The 15,502-nt window shown below is 38.3% G+C and overlaps 1 protein-coding gene across 1 annotated transcript in view; it reads right to left on the bottom strand.

Moving 5' to 3' along the window:
* Positions 1–15,502, bottom strand: part of MYO16 (myosin XVI) — a 253,364-nt gene that overhangs the window by 14,040 nt on the left and 223,822 nt on the right. The window contains exons 32-33 of the mRNA XM_009085476.4: positions 4,633–4,791; positions 1,333–1,424 (exon numbers count right to left, since the gene is read on the bottom strand). Of these exons, the coding sequence (XP_009083724.3) occupies positions 1,333–1,424; positions 4,633–4,791 (251 nt within the window). The remainder of the gene's footprint in view (positions 1–1,332; positions 1,425–4,632; positions 4,792–15,502) is intronic.

Raw genomic sequence — 15,502 nt, forward strand, 5'->3', positions numbered from 1 at the left:
GGATTTGCTCCCGTGTTCCAGTAAGCTCTAGCTGGCCTTACTCAAGGGATAAGTGTAGTGCTGAGTGCTGTCTTGGCACAATTTTGCAGCTCAGAATAGGCCCTGTAGTTATGTGCTTCTGACAGTAAGGCAGAAAAACAAAAAATGAAGGCTTTTTTACCAGTTTGCTCACATATTTATCCAGTTGAAACTTCTTGCTTTTCAGAGCTACATTAACACCAAGTATGATGTTGAAGGTTGGATCTCGCTCCTGTGGGAGTCAAAGGCTAAACATTCATTTAACTTGTCTAGGGCCAGTGTTTTGTTGTTATGAAATGTCAGCTGTCCCTCATAGACATCAAATGATAAAGCACCTCTTACCTTCTGGTAAAATAGTTTGGAAATGGTAAAATTGGTAATGGGAGGTTTCTGTTTAGAAAAGTCCTCTTTGCTCCAACTTGCTTCCTATTTAGACAATATTTATCTTTACTGTAGACTTCTTACAATCATCTCAAATTAAAAAAATGGCTTGGGATTGCCCCTTTAGAAAAGTACACTGAAGACATAATGACAACAGGAGAATATGCTAATGCTGTATAAGTGAAGTAATATAATAATAAAATTTTTGAATGCCCCCCATGCCAGAATTGGCTACTTAGAAAGTAAAGGGGTTCCCATCAGATACAAAATGTTGAAGAAAGAATTTAAAAACCTTATGAAAAAGTTTATCCCTTTTTGTTCATTTAATGCACGTCAGAATTAATTCTATGTCGCAATATTAAAATTACTTTTGCTCATTAGAAATGTTAAGAAAACCAAGGCAAACTTAACATTACCTAAGTACCTACTGCTGTTTCAACTGATAGATATTTTGATTTTATTACCTATTGGTACTTGTACAGAAATTGTGAAGAGCATTTTTAAAGTCTTCTTTGCTTTTAAACAAAAAAGTATTACATAATTATGCATTTAATTCTACCAGGTATGCAAGTATTCATGCAAGTATTTCTGTTATGAATGAATCAGTATCTTGAGAGAGATAACATCTTGGTCTTCTCAGGGTTAAAATACGTATTTTCTGCCTGGAAAATAGCATCCTCACAACCAGCAACAAAATATGTTTCATAAACTTTGAACTCACTATAAAAACCTTTCAGCATGATTATTCTTCCAGCGAAAAAAAAATTGGTAGCTAATTCATTATTGTCTTTACCTCAATACCAACCTGTTAAAGAAGTCTGCATTATTTCAATGCCAATACCCAAATTTGAATCAAGAGAAAGCTTTCAACGTGTGCCCACTATAATGTTTTTCTCTTTTAACGGTTTAGCAGGCCATCAATGAAATATTTACCTGACTAGTGTGGCTCTCCCTGTGCCTTTGAATCGATGAGCCTGCTGTAGTGCTGGCAGACAGTCTGGAAAAGTCATTTTCCACTGGTAATCCTAAAGCAGAAGAATACTTAATTATAATCTGAGATTTTTGCACTGGTTGATTTCAAAACAAGGTTCAAAAGATCTTGATATGTTTTACTAAAAAAAGAAATTTAAAAACCCCAAATAATATATTTCCTGAATATTTACTATTTCCATGCTTACAGAAACAGAAAAATTCTTTTTTACCATGTAGGGATAGTATAATAGGCATGCATGCTGGTTGACAAGAAGGAGCAATTTTAACTAAAAAGCCTGCAAAAAACACTTTACCTATACACTGGCCAGGGATTCCTCCTGCAATGCAGAAATCCCTGGTTCCTCTTCCCCTGGCTTGTTTTCATGGCAGAAGCAATGCAAAGGGAACAAAAACCACGCCTGCAGCATTCTGCTCTCAAATTACATCTCTGGTTCACACAGGAAGTCAATATTAGGTCCAGGATTCAAAACTTCATCCCCTCAGTATAAACCATGTTTTTTGTAAGTCTTGTAATTATAGTGCACTCTCGATGTGGGAATTAGATGTCCAAAATGTAGCTGTTTAAAAACCAGTCATCCAGTGTAAAACAGCCAGGTAATCTCCTTCTGTAGCCACGAGAAACAAACACCTCTGCAAAGTGATCCTACAGCGAGGCTCACAGCTTGTGCTTCCCCATCACTTCTGCAGCAGTGGGAATACCATACACAGAGCACCACAGTGTGCTATGTGAATATTATTTGAAAGGTGGGATGAAGGGAAGCAAAGGCAGAAGCAGAAACAAAGAGAGTCCAAAATGGACATTATTAAGCACCTCAGAGACCAGAATCATAGACACCATGGTAGGTTTGTGTATTGGGCTAGCAGAGCTGGAGATCATTTTTCCCATAGCAGCCCTCATAATGCTGTGCTTGTGGTGGGTTGACCCTGGGTGGATGCCAAGTGCCCACCCAAGCAGCTCCATCACTCCCCTTCTCAGCTGGACAGAGGGGAGAAAGTAAAACAAAGGCCTGTGGGTCGAGATAAGGACAGATCACTCACCAGCTGCTGTCATGGGAAAAACAGACTCAGCGTCGGGAAATGAACTGAATTTATTTATTCCCATTCAAAATCAGAGTAGAAAAATAAGAATTAAAACAAAGCCTAAAACCCCTTAAAGCCCATCTATCCTCCTTTTAATTTCCCCCTTAAAACAGTCCCTTCCCATAACTTTGTAATTAGCGACAACAGTTTTTAAATTTTCTTCGTTTTTCTTTACATGAATAAAGCTCATATAAAGTATTCATAAATAGGGATCTTTTTCTGCATCATCTGGACTTCCTCTGAACACACAGACAGTGAAGAATCCCTTATTTGAAGCTCAGGACCTCATTTGAACCAGGTCAAATCTGAGAGAGTCCAGCATTCCACTTCTTTACTGCTTGATGCAAAGGAAATCTGACCCTGGCCTCTCAGTAATTGGAATTATGTGCTGGTTTGTGGTGGGATTATCACTTTTTGAAGCTGGGAATTTATATATTAGGTATGTACAGGGGAAAAGTGTGACATCCAAGGTCTCTGTGTACTTCTAGTCTTGTGAATTATATGTCAGGTATCACTATTGCATTCTTGTCTGCATTAAATTCTCTGTACTCCAGGTAAAAATTCTCCTTTTGTAAGATCACATTTTTTGGTTCTATGAAATGCTTGAAATAAATTTCCCTCTAAAAGATCTCAGTTTTTGTGAATGCAAAACAATCCCCTTTTTCAAATAATTTCCTGAACTAAAACCTTATTTACATGGATTCAGTTTGGATCCATCTCAAATAAAGTAATAAAAATTAACAAAATTTTAATGCAAAGTACCTTTTAAAAGTAGGTACTATTCATTTAATTCAAATAAAAGGTAAAATGTAAAATATTTTCATAATTCTAGACCACCACAAATGAATAAAAATACTACTTTCTAGGCCAAACAGCAAGTTCTGAAAAATATATTGATTTTGTACTATGTTAATACACTTTAGAATTGACTGCCCAGGACAGCCTTGAGCTAAGAATCAGGTTATCAATGATTTTCTGTTTATTTCTGTAGAAAGCACTTTGATAATTTGCCTTATCAAATAAGTAAAGTTTCCATGTACAGCAATAGCATGTTGCCACAGACATGGCAAGCAGAAGCTTGGTAGAGCTTGGAAAGACAAATGGAATTGTTGATTACATCCATTAAGAGCTTTCCTTTACGTACACCTAAGCAAATATTAGGATATCACAGTGCACTGAGTAAGACCTTGTTTAATTCAGTCCAAGGTTGGCAGCATCAGTTTAGCAGGGCCAGAGGAAAAATTACAAGGACCTAAGTTAATCAGGGGTGCAGTCTGGAGTACAAACTACACCATCTGGATTGGGCTTTCCTGCAACTTCTCTCAAGTTGCCAAAAGTAAGTTGAATTTGGCTGCTTTTTTTTTTTTTTTTTTTTTTTTTTTTTTTTTTTCAAAATTAAGGGTTTTAAATATTATTACTGCAAATATATGTGGCACTGTTTTGGGTGATGTAGGATCACAACTTTCAGCATTGCAATGTGAAAGGTTATTTCAGGCTGTCTGATTATTTTGTGTATTTGGCAAAAAGCTCTTTCTTTCAGACTAAGAATTCTGCTAAGTGTGGAAGATTTGTGGTGAAGTCACTTTTTTATAGCACAGAGATGCAGAAAGGTGCTACTCCTTATGTCAAAAATAAAGTAAAAAATAAGAGCAATTATATTAATTAGACAAAATGAAAAAGCAACTTCTATTAAAAATCTGAACTCAGAGAAGTGTTATTTCCTTAGGAATTATGCTTTTAGAACCTTGAAACGTATTCTGTCAATGCTCTTGTACCATTTTGTGTTGCAATAATAAACAATATTTCATTCACTAATAAGGCACCTACAGCAAAGGGATATCCTGATTTCCTATTTTCTGTCCCATTTGTATTGGTTATAGGATCAGAGTCTCAAATCTCAGTCCTCCATACCTTAGGCTGCTTATAGACTTGGAGCTGAAGGAATTACAAATTCCTCAACAAAGGCTGTTTTATGTTCTTCACATTCAGCTTTTATTGGAGAGGAGCTTATCAGTTCACACATACAAAGTTAAGCCAACTCCAGAAAGAGATATTTCACAGCTCAGAAGATTCCAGCCTGACTGTATCTTACAGAGCTCATTCAAGGAAACACTTCAGAAATTTTATGTTAGAAGAATGTTGGGATTGAAAACTACTTACCATTTGACACTGAATTTCCATTTTCAGCAGCCACAGAACTGGACAATGGATTAGAAGATGGAGTTCCATGATTATTTGCATTTTTATCCTGTGTTTCTGGTCCAGGATCTGATGAATTTGGATCTTCCCTGCTCCTCAGGTTCAGATTAGTTTCAGCACCTGACAGAAACAAAGATGAATGTCTTTTAACTTCAGCTTCCTTTTAACTAGTGCCTTTCACATGTAATTAAATGAAAACCAAACTGACACAGAGAGACCAAGTTACTTCATTAAATTAGTCACTAAATTCACAAGTCCTGTGATAAAAGTGAAAGATTTAAATCAGTGATTTTTGCAGGTTTGGCTATTTTTTTGGGGTCTTTTTTTGTTGTTTTGGTTTTTTAGTTTTGTGTTTGTTTGTTTGTTTTTGTGGGTTTTTTTTTTGTTTGTTACTGCTCCACTTGAAGCTTTTTAAAGTTTAGGGGAGTGAAAGGCATTACAAAATTTCATTTGTATTGTTTCTTCCCACACAAATATCAGTGGATGTAACTCACCAAGTGTTTGTATTGTTTCCATTTTAAGATTCTATTTCACTTGAGCTTGCATAGCACTGTCATCATTGCAGTGCCTTTCATCATTGCACTAAATGACACTAGAAACAGATATAATATGATCTTATCCTTTTCTTTTACCACTACCACAAGAAACAAACTGCCTTTTGAGATTAAACCGTAGTAGCTGATCCTTCCAGCTGGATATTCCTTCCAGCTGATCCTCCCCATGGCCATTGTTTACCGGCCCCAGGGCTCTCCAGCCATCAGTTGTCATTTTCTATAAAGTGCCAGCTTTTCAAGTCAGAGACTTTTAGTTAAATTTCTTCAAGACATCAAGAGGAGGTCTGATCCTGTAGGAGTTCCAAAGCCTTTTAGCATTTGTTCAAAGAGAAGGGCAAAACAAAGCCCTTATTTTCTTCTCTCTCTGACTGATTGCATGTCCAGGAAAATCAGAACAGCTCACAGCAAAGTGCCTGGAGCTGCCTCTGAGCTTGCCTGGCTCTGTCAGCCCAGGGCTCCATGAGAAACAGGCTCAAGTCATTGGCTGTGCCAAAGTGGGACTTCCACTGGAGCTCAGGGGCCAGGACACGTTCAGAGCTGGAAGACAAGATGGATGGGGACAGTAGCAGGGTGCCCACTGCAGTACCTGCATCCTTGGCTATCCCCACTCCACCCCAGTGTGACTGGGTTGATGAAATGCTGCACTGGCAAGGTTATGCATTTTTTTAAGGATTTATCTCTCTTTTCTATGGTTTTGGTTTTTGTTTGTTTGTTTTTATTTTGTTTTTTGATGGTTGGTGGGTTTTCTGTCTGTTTGTTTCTCTTTAGCATTTTTTGGGTTTTTTGTGTGTGTTGAACATGTATACATATTCTTTCCTTGCCATTGTCAGGTTTGATGCATAGAAGACAAAGCTGAATTAGGTGCTTTCTCCATTTCAGTCTCCCTAACTATTTCTGCTTCCTCTGAGGCCTGGCCTTAGCTCCAGGGCTGATGTGTTATGGCTGACCCTGGTGCAAAGGTCCTCCTGTAACACTCTAAAATGAAAATGTTCCTTCTATGACAACTCTAAGAGAGTTATTCCTTGATTTTGGTTGTCACAATGATAGCAAGAACCAATAGAGAGCAAAAGACTAGCTATTAAAAACAACATTTGAGCATTCATCCATACTCCATCATAAAAATTTTTTCAAGGGGAAGGAAAAGCATTTCCTTCACCAGGTAATAGATGCTGGAGATTTTACAGCCTAATGTTGACTCTTCTGTCAATTTTTTATTTTTATGACCGAAATGTAAAAAAAAAAATCCATCTGATTTGGAATTCCCCAACATTAAAAACTTAATTAATGAAATGGAAACTACAAATCCATTCTGGTTACGTTGAAATATTTCATTTAATTGAAAAGGTCTTTCCTATTTTTGTTTAGCTTTTAGTTATCTAACACTGAATTGTTCTTAATACTTCCTTGTCTAAAAAAGATCTGTCTTGAAAAGTCAAAAAGTCAGATAAAATATTTCCATGTTTGTTTGATTTTTGTCCCTTCCTCTCTTGCCCTCATTTCTTGATCATTATATTTCGTCAGATCTGATTGGATTGTTTCTGTGATACTGAAACATAAAATAAAACATTTCATAAAATGGATCTTCAGGCAAATGTGCTTTGTGTTGCAAAAATTAGGCCAGCTCTGCCCACAATAACTGACTTGGGAGAGGCTGAGATGGAAAGTCTGAGATGGAAAATGCATACGGTACAATTATAAGAGCATGCCTGATTTAGCTTTTGTACAAGCAAGTTGACTGCAAAATGCATTTCTGCAGCTCCTTTTAAAATTGTCTGAAAAGGAAATGTCACTTTTAGATGTTGCTAGTCAGTGCACTTGCCTATAGATCATAATCCACCTACATAATTATTGTGCCACTTTTTACATAAAGCTTCTTCGGGAAGTGGCTGGGATCCTTATTTTTCTTGATATTTGAAAGATTTATTGATTTGCCTGACATGTGTAATTCATTTGAGAATGAACAAGTAGAAAGAACTTTTCTTGCACTGGTGTTTGCAGAAGCCTTTTGTTTCCTAGGTACATTGATATCTTTTCAGGGCATTCATGAAGGGCTCTTTGGAAAAAAAAATATCTTTTCCTCTCTGTATCTGTAAAATGAAATTCTACAAAGAACTGTGGATAGCTACTATGAAGCTAGAATATCATACTAAATTGGCAGAAATAGGTAGTGGAATATATGCAGCATATCTTTGAGGACAGCTATCTAGACAGAAATTTGTTATTCCTTTAAATTCTGAACAGAAAACTGTATAGAGAAAATATATTTCCTAGTGCCTTATTTAGCTGATCTTGGGGGTGGGAAAGGACCCTATATTTTATTTCAAAATAATCTAGGTTACATAAAGGTACTTGAACTAATTTCCTATATATAGGCATCTTCAGCTCCTCATTGGAGGAGATTCATGTGAGCCTATAGAACAAGTTTAACTGTGTACATCAGCAAACTTCAACCAGACATCAGGAGAGAGCCCCTGAAATCAGCTCTGGCCCACTGGACAAGCTCCCCCGGCCCAGCCTCTGCTTACAGGAGCAGGCTCCAGCCCTGAACATGCACTGTGTCCAGTTCTGGGCTCCTCAATACAACTTAGACAAGCTACTGGAGAGGGTCCAGTGGAGGGTCACAAAGATGATGAGTGGTTTGGAGCATTTCTCTTATGAGGAGAGACTGCAGGAGCCAGGCCTGTTTAGTCTGGAGAAGAGAAGACTGAGAGGGGATCTCATCAATACAGATAAATAACTCAAAGGTGGATGTTAAGAGGATGGTGTCAGGATCTTTTTGGTAGCGCTCAGTGACAGGACAAGGAGCAGTAACCATAAACTAAAACACAAGAAATTTCACCTTCCACCTTCTGAGGAAGAATTTTACACTGAGAATGGCAGAGCACTGAACAGGCTGCCCAGGGGACTTGTGTACTCTACATCTCTGGAGACATTCAAAACCCACCTGGACATGCACCTGGGTAACCTGCTTTGCCATGGGGTTCTGGGTGATCTCCAAAGGTCAATTCCAACCCTAACAATTCTGTGATTCTGTGATTGCTGGAGTAAACTTGCTCCAGGTTATCAGCATCTTTCTGCAGTGGGGGCACAAACTGGCCACAGTACCCACTTATGGTCTAACAAGGAGTACAGGGTGGAAGAATGACTGACATAGCCCTGGATGCAGTTGGCTGTCTCTGCTGCCAAGGCTCACTGCCACTCCTGTCCAGCTCCCAGGGCTGGACAATTAGTTATATCCACAATTAATTACATCAGCATTACTTGAAAAGTGCAAGAGGAACAGTATGCAAAAGAGGCAGCTCATGAAACCCACAGTTGCTGGTTATTAGCATTCTTGGAAGAGACTGAGTTTAAAACTCAAGATAAAGATAAGGCACAGGATGGAAAGAATGGCACTTATTTTGTAAAAAATCCTTCAGAGTATGGCAATGATTGAAATGAATGTATTTGCTTTCCCCCACCCCCCATTTTTAATCACTATCTCACTTTTAAAAGAAACAATACACTCAAAGTCTGTATGCTAGAACTTTTTTCTTGAAAGATTGACTTAAACTCTTACTATGACTTCCAAATATCCTATTATAAAACCTTTTTTTCTTAAACATAAAATGTATGATCCTAAGCATCACAGTTATTTCATAAGTAGTATTTAGGCTGAACTAATGCTTTATCACCAAATTAGAAAATGAACCAGTATTAGCTCTATTCATAAGACAGATTAAAGCACAAAACTGAAATATTTTTAGAGACTATTAGTTTTCTAAGGAAGTCATATACATAGAAAGTCTAAAGACAAAATATAAATCAATGACCAATATCAGAACTTAGGTGGAATCATCACAGACTCATTGTACAGCAAGATATGAAAACTAGTATGTTATTAAAGGCCCAGCAATAACTCACTTGAGAGGGCTGTATTTTCCTTTTCTGTCAAATCCCTTGTTTTGCTCTCCTTTCTTTAAATGCAGGTGTATCCCTACTGTATATGGATACATTTGTCCCCATACGCTCTTTTTCAAATACTTCTCCTTTAACATTTAGTGCTCATTTCCAGTCTAACTGAAAGCTCATTAATAACAGAAGGCTCCACTGCTTTCAGCAGCTTTGGGATCCCATTCATGCTTACCTTGGATGCTTTGTGCAGCCCTGCTTGCTTTGTCTATCCTGCTTATTCAAATGTGATCACAACTGTTCTCTGGCCCTGAGGCAAATGGTAAGAGACCCATATCAGTACTACTACAATTTCCTTGCCCTCCACAGCAGAGAGGAATCCAAATCATCTACTGGGAATAGTTCTTGGAGCTGTGTCTTTTCCCGAACCACTCCCAGATCAGTCTGGAAGAGAGCCAGCCTGTCAGATCCCAAGAAAGGCCGGGGATTGCTCTGCACTTCGGCTGTGCACAGGAGTGAGCTGCCATTCCAAGGACATTCCCTGGCACTGGCTCACTCAGTAAAACAGATACAGCCCTTCACTTTGACAGCACTAGTTACCATGATCAAAACTATGTGGCCAGCATTATTCTATCCCAGAAAAAAATAAAAGGAAAAATATGAAAGAAAAACTGCCTCAAGATCATATGGGGCTGGTGGAGCAGTGAACTGTTGCACAGCTTCTAGTGAAGCCACATTTAAAGGCTTCATCGTGACTGTACAGGGAGAGCAGATTCTCCCTGTTCTGCCCTGGTATAAACGAAGCCATGCATTCATCTCAGTAAGATTTGACATGACCATTCTTCCAAGGCACAGATTCCTTTTCCTTAATTAAACAGAGAGCTAATGATGAGTTTCCAGCTGAGGGAATTCAATGTCACAAGCTAGGCAGAACACAGCTCAGTCCTAAAGCTGAAACGATCCCAGTATAAAATCAAACATTATTTCCTCATTCATGATCAACATGAATTTCTGTAACTAATTATCAACACACAGTTTTAGGTATCAAGATCCACAGTTATACATTCCGTACCAGCAACTATGAAAACAGGAAAATACATAAATTCTGGCAGTTAAATTCCTGTAGTACAGAAGGAGAAGATTTTTGTACCTGTGCTACCATGGAAAGTAAAAGCTAAATAGCTCAATTTCCTTAAAACCTACAGCTGGTATCCAGCAAAATGCAAATATCAAATCAAGCAGCTTGTCATTAAATATGTTAATAAGAGAGAACTGATGGATCCTATTAACCAGCATCTGAAAGTCAAGACTCTGCAGACAGAAGGGATTTCTAATGTGTGCCCTCACTATTTCTTGGGAAAGTTAGGAATACACTCAATCCTAATGGATGACCCTGGATATTTTTTTCCATTTACTGTGACAAGTGGATTTTGTGAAGTGAGGGGAAAAAAATAAAATATGGTGATTTCAGAAAATTTCCAGGTATTATTTGATGAAGGAAAGGGAGAAGAAGTTTAAATAAGAACAGGCCATTTTATTTTGGCTCATATGTTTACCCCTGTGTTTTCTTGTACCTTATCAATTACACTTGGTGTTTCCTGTTTTGCTCTGACTTACTGCTGAGACATTCTTTGCCTGTGGCATTTACAAGCTACCCTCAGCACAGGTTGTCTTGGGTGTCTTTTTTCTGGATAAATGCATATTGCTTCAGAGTAATTCAGTTTACTCATACAAAGTCACACCGTGACCCTCTGTACATGACTGTTTACTTTGTCTGCTGAGAGCTGGAGGCAAACAGCTGCATCTTGTTTGCTGAAAGAAATGGAGCAGGCTGAAAACTGCCAAGACAGGATTCCCCCAGCCTATTAGCATGTGCTGCCTGTCTCACCCTTTTAGCTGTGCTGCTGGCTGCCACTGCCATCAGAGGCAATAATTATTCATTGGTTTATTTCACCTCACAAAGCCTACCCTTACAGCAGCAATTGTCTAGGATTCTCCCGCCACCAGTGATGCTCCTAGGATGGTAGCAGTGAATACATACTGTCACTTCCAGCATCCTTTCTCTCTGAGCTGTGTAAGTGGAGCTATCAGATGGTGTTAGAAGCTACTCCAGAAGCCACACTCCTTGAAGGAGCAGGTAAATACAGAAACAGGCCACTTATTTTGTCAGGAAAGCTGCATTTGTGGAAGCTTTGTGTAAACACTGGAAAGCAAAGAGACGAGACACAGGCCATGGAAAATATCAAGTGACAAAACTCACTCTGCTTGAGGAAAGAGCTCCTCTGAAGAATTTTGTGATACCAATCAGTCAAATTTCAGAGGATAAGGCTGGTACTAAGAAGGAGGTTGCAGAAGCAGCTGCAGGAACTCCTAGGTCTGGTTCAGCCCTTAAGAGCCATCAGGTCAATTGTAAGTTTGTAAATCACAGCTCTGGAAAGTGCAGAACAAGAACAAGAAGGTTTCTTCTGCTTTCTTCTCTGATGGATTTGTGCTGGTAGAAAGACGATGCTCTCATTTTACATTTATTTCAGTGTTAATCATTACAAGCTACAAACCTTTCCCTCTTTCCTAGAAGCAATGTCAGGAACATCCCTGAATCAGGTAAATTCTCAGGGTTGGTGTGGGAGGGATAACACGGATACCTTTTTTCCCTGTCTGAAGGACTCTGGCTTGTTTGAATTAGTTTTTTTTATCCCCAGCATGAGACTAAGAATACCATCCTGAAGTGGAGAAAACAGCCTTCTCAAGCAGTGGTAAAGGATGAAGAATATCTGGACAGGCTGCCACCTCTCCTGCCTGATAGTATCTGAGCAAGAACTTGGAACATCTTTTCAGTGCAGCAAGTGAGCTGGACTCCAGTCAGTGCACATGTTTCAGAGACTGGGGGTTTCATTTATCACATCTTCTCTAGGAAGTGATCTCTGAAGGCCATTCTGAGGTCCATAACAAACCACACAGGGCAGGAAGGAGGGCAGTCCTTGTCCCACTGCTTGGGACAATATCCTGCTTTAGAAGAAACATTTGTTCTCTCCATGTTCCCCACCTTTTCAAGTCTAATATGGAAAAGAAGTAGTTGATTTTACTCTGTTAATAGTTTTATTTACTGCTAGGTGTGTTGATTGGCTGACCAAAGAATCTACTTTTTGTATTTGCACGTTTAAAAACTGCTGGTGTGCTAGAAAAGAGGAGGCAATTTGCTGAGAAACACAGCTTCCCTTTCTTAAACTGTTTTCTTCAAGTTTGTGTGGATACAGCAGTTCTTCTTGAACATATAAGTCTGTTCAAGCTTCTGTGTTGTATCTCAGTTACAGAACAGCCTTTACTGCTGGGCTTTAGCTGCTGTTAAAATGTGATGAGACACTGTCTCAACCTTCCTTCCCCTCAAACACAATTTCAACTATTGTAAAAATAAACCTATAAAACCACAAACAAACAAACAAACAAACAGATAGGGGTTTGATACTCCCAGAAGCATCACACCAGTTCTATTTACTGCTCCCAGAATGCTTCCAGATATTTTTCAGGATATCTCATACCAGCTCTGGCTGTGACTGCAACTCAGAAGTCTTGGCATAAGTGACTGCACTGGACTGAGCAGATAAATTGTTTAAGCAGATCCTGAGGAGCAATCCAAGGAATATTTTTGGTTCACTTGTAGTGTAATCCTGCCCACCAAATAGGGACAGCTGTCCTGCAAAACTTCTCAGACAACATTCATATTTTGCTTTCCAAGTGAGCTTCTAAGACAAAAAATGAATTTAGGTATCTATTTAGTTTGTTTTTAAGTTCATTTTGAAAGGATAGAGTGATGGTCAATGACACTGTCATTAACCTCAAGGCAAGAACTTATGGCTATTGCAGATGCAGTGTGATAAACATCCATGCTGTGCACAAATACAGATAATCAGTGGCTAAAAACTGTCACTAAATGCTACTATTATGTCAAGACTGGTCTGCAACCAACCCCTAAGGAGAGAGCTAAGAGGGATAATGAAAGGTAAAACTTCAGGCCTAATTTAATTTTTTTTTTGTTTCTTTATAAATTTTTACCACACAAAGGTGTGAAAAAACCCTAATTTTCATGCCTTTAATTTTAAAAGAGAATGAAAGCTCAAGCCAAAAGAGCCCTGGATTTAAGGTTTCTGTATTTCCCCACTCACTAGTAGTGCCAGGAGGAAGGCAGATGTCCCTAACTGCTTTAAATGCTACTCCTACCTCCAGTACTCCACTTCAAAGCACTTGACAACTCTCTCACATCAGAGTGTAGCAGTGTGGAGAGAGCATGAGGGTCAGGGTACCCTCACATTTATGATCAAGTCTTTTTATCAGTCTCTTTTAAATTGTCTTCTCTTGTTCTCCACCCAGCCCCACAAAATTCCAATGCTGGAACTAGAACATAATCTACCCATCCAACTTTGTAGAGTTGCAGAGTATCATGATGAGCTGCATGAGTCCTGCCCATAACTTTGGGTCATCCCTGAGGGGCTGGAGTTTGCACAGCTCTTGGATACCTGAGCCAAGGAGTTTGGAAGTAGCTTGGCTTCTTTACAAGACAGTCATTCCCCTAAATGCCAACCCTTGAAATGACTACCATTGAACTAATCTAGGTCTAAAAAAAGGTCAACACATTTAGTTGGTAACTTTTTCAGTAAGAAGCATTTTACTTTACTTCAGTAAGAAGCATTTTTGCCATCTTTGATGCAGATCATTTCAGTACTTAACAGTTTTGAAAGCCTGGACATGAAAGAATATTTACTCCTGCACAGAATTTTGGAAAGCTTGATTTTCATTTCAGCCTAAAACAAATATAAATGTCACAATCTTCACATTTTCTGTGAAATGGAATTATTCTCTACTGAGGTTCTTCACAAAAGATAATTCAATGCTGAGATGGATGTAAAGGAGTTAAAAACATCTGAAGAGATTTCTCACTCAAGACGAGAATTTCATTAGAGACCTTCACTAAAATGTATGTCCATATTTCATTCTTCATTATGTTTCAAATGCTGGAATTCTTGTAAAATGAAGTGACATGACATTTACTGCCAAATATCCATATTCTTCTTTGGTGTCAGGAATATAAGTGTGGTACAAATAATTTTTTTTCTCTCAGATATGGCAAATTTCTCACAATTGGTTTACAATTAATGATGTAGTGGTTCCTAAACAAAGTAATTTGTGGTTCTGCTTTGTGAATTACAAATAAAATTCTTAAGATGTTAAAGAAAAGATGTTGAAGAAAAGACTTTGCTATGAAAATAAAAAACCTGTAAATGTCTACCTGAATTATCCAAGTCACAATTAAAAGTGGGATATTATTTAAAACTTTGGGTTTGAAATGCAGAAATATGAACCAGTATGGTGTAGTTATTGTACTCAAGTATCAGACAGGATGAAGAGGATGAAGAGCTCAACCAGCTCAATGGAGACGATGCAAAATAGAGTCATTAATTTAAAAAAAAAGCCTGCAGTTCTCAGAAATGGACCATACAAAAGGAACAGAAAAGTCAGCGCAATTACTTTTCCTCAGCTCTCCTCCTCTTCAGCAGTGACTTGGTATGAGAGAGCCTGCAGTGGGTCAGACCAAGGTGCTGTCTACTCTAGGATCCCTTTCTAATAGCCATAGATAGATACAGTGTAAGGTCATTGGAAACCAAAAATGCAGTGATATTTTCCTCTGTGATCAATACAAGCACTTAAAATGCAAAGTAAATATGAATTTGTATGGCAATACCCTTTTTTCCTGAAATTTAGACTTGATTTGTTCTTCTAATAATCTTTGGGTTAAAATTATTTATGGTAATCACACACAAAGCCTCTTTTACATTTTGGAACAGATAACCAAAGCAAATTCCATATTATGTGGTTTTAGGCTATAACAGCAAACAGTGAAGTCAACCAGAAATTGAAATGCTTTAGTGAAAAAGAGCCATAACAGAAACCCAGAAGAGTCTTCAACAGTAAAATACACTAGTTTTCAGACATTCTGAAATGGAAAAGTATTCTTGGTACATTGTGTTTATCCAGAAACTACAGGTCTTTTCTGTGATACATTATCCAGACAATGGCAGACTTCTAGATCAGAAGACTGCAGATTAAGGTGGTATCTCTCAGGCTGTATGGAAACAGCCTGTATGGCTGTATACAAGCTATATGGATATTCTGAAAATATCCATAAATTCCATAATATCCAGGAAATGAGTGTACTTTCTCTAGACTCTTCTAACCTTTTTCTGCTGCAATAATAGAAACCACAATTATTTCCTCAGAAAAATCACCTAGCATGGGCTGAATGGCAACTGTATTGCCAGCAGTTCTGTCTGCTCCTGTGTAATTTTTTGTAAAGGGCATCTGTGGCTAGCCAAGAAAGGGCATTTTTGTAATGA

This window comes from Serinus canaria, chromosome 1 (assembly GCF_022539315.1).
Source record: "Serinus canaria isolate serCan28SL12 chromosome 1, serCan2020, whole genome shotgun sequence".
In the NCBI taxonomy this organism is placed as follows: domain Eukaryota; kingdom Metazoa; phylum Chordata; class Aves; order Passeriformes; family Fringillidae; genus Serinus; species Serinus canaria.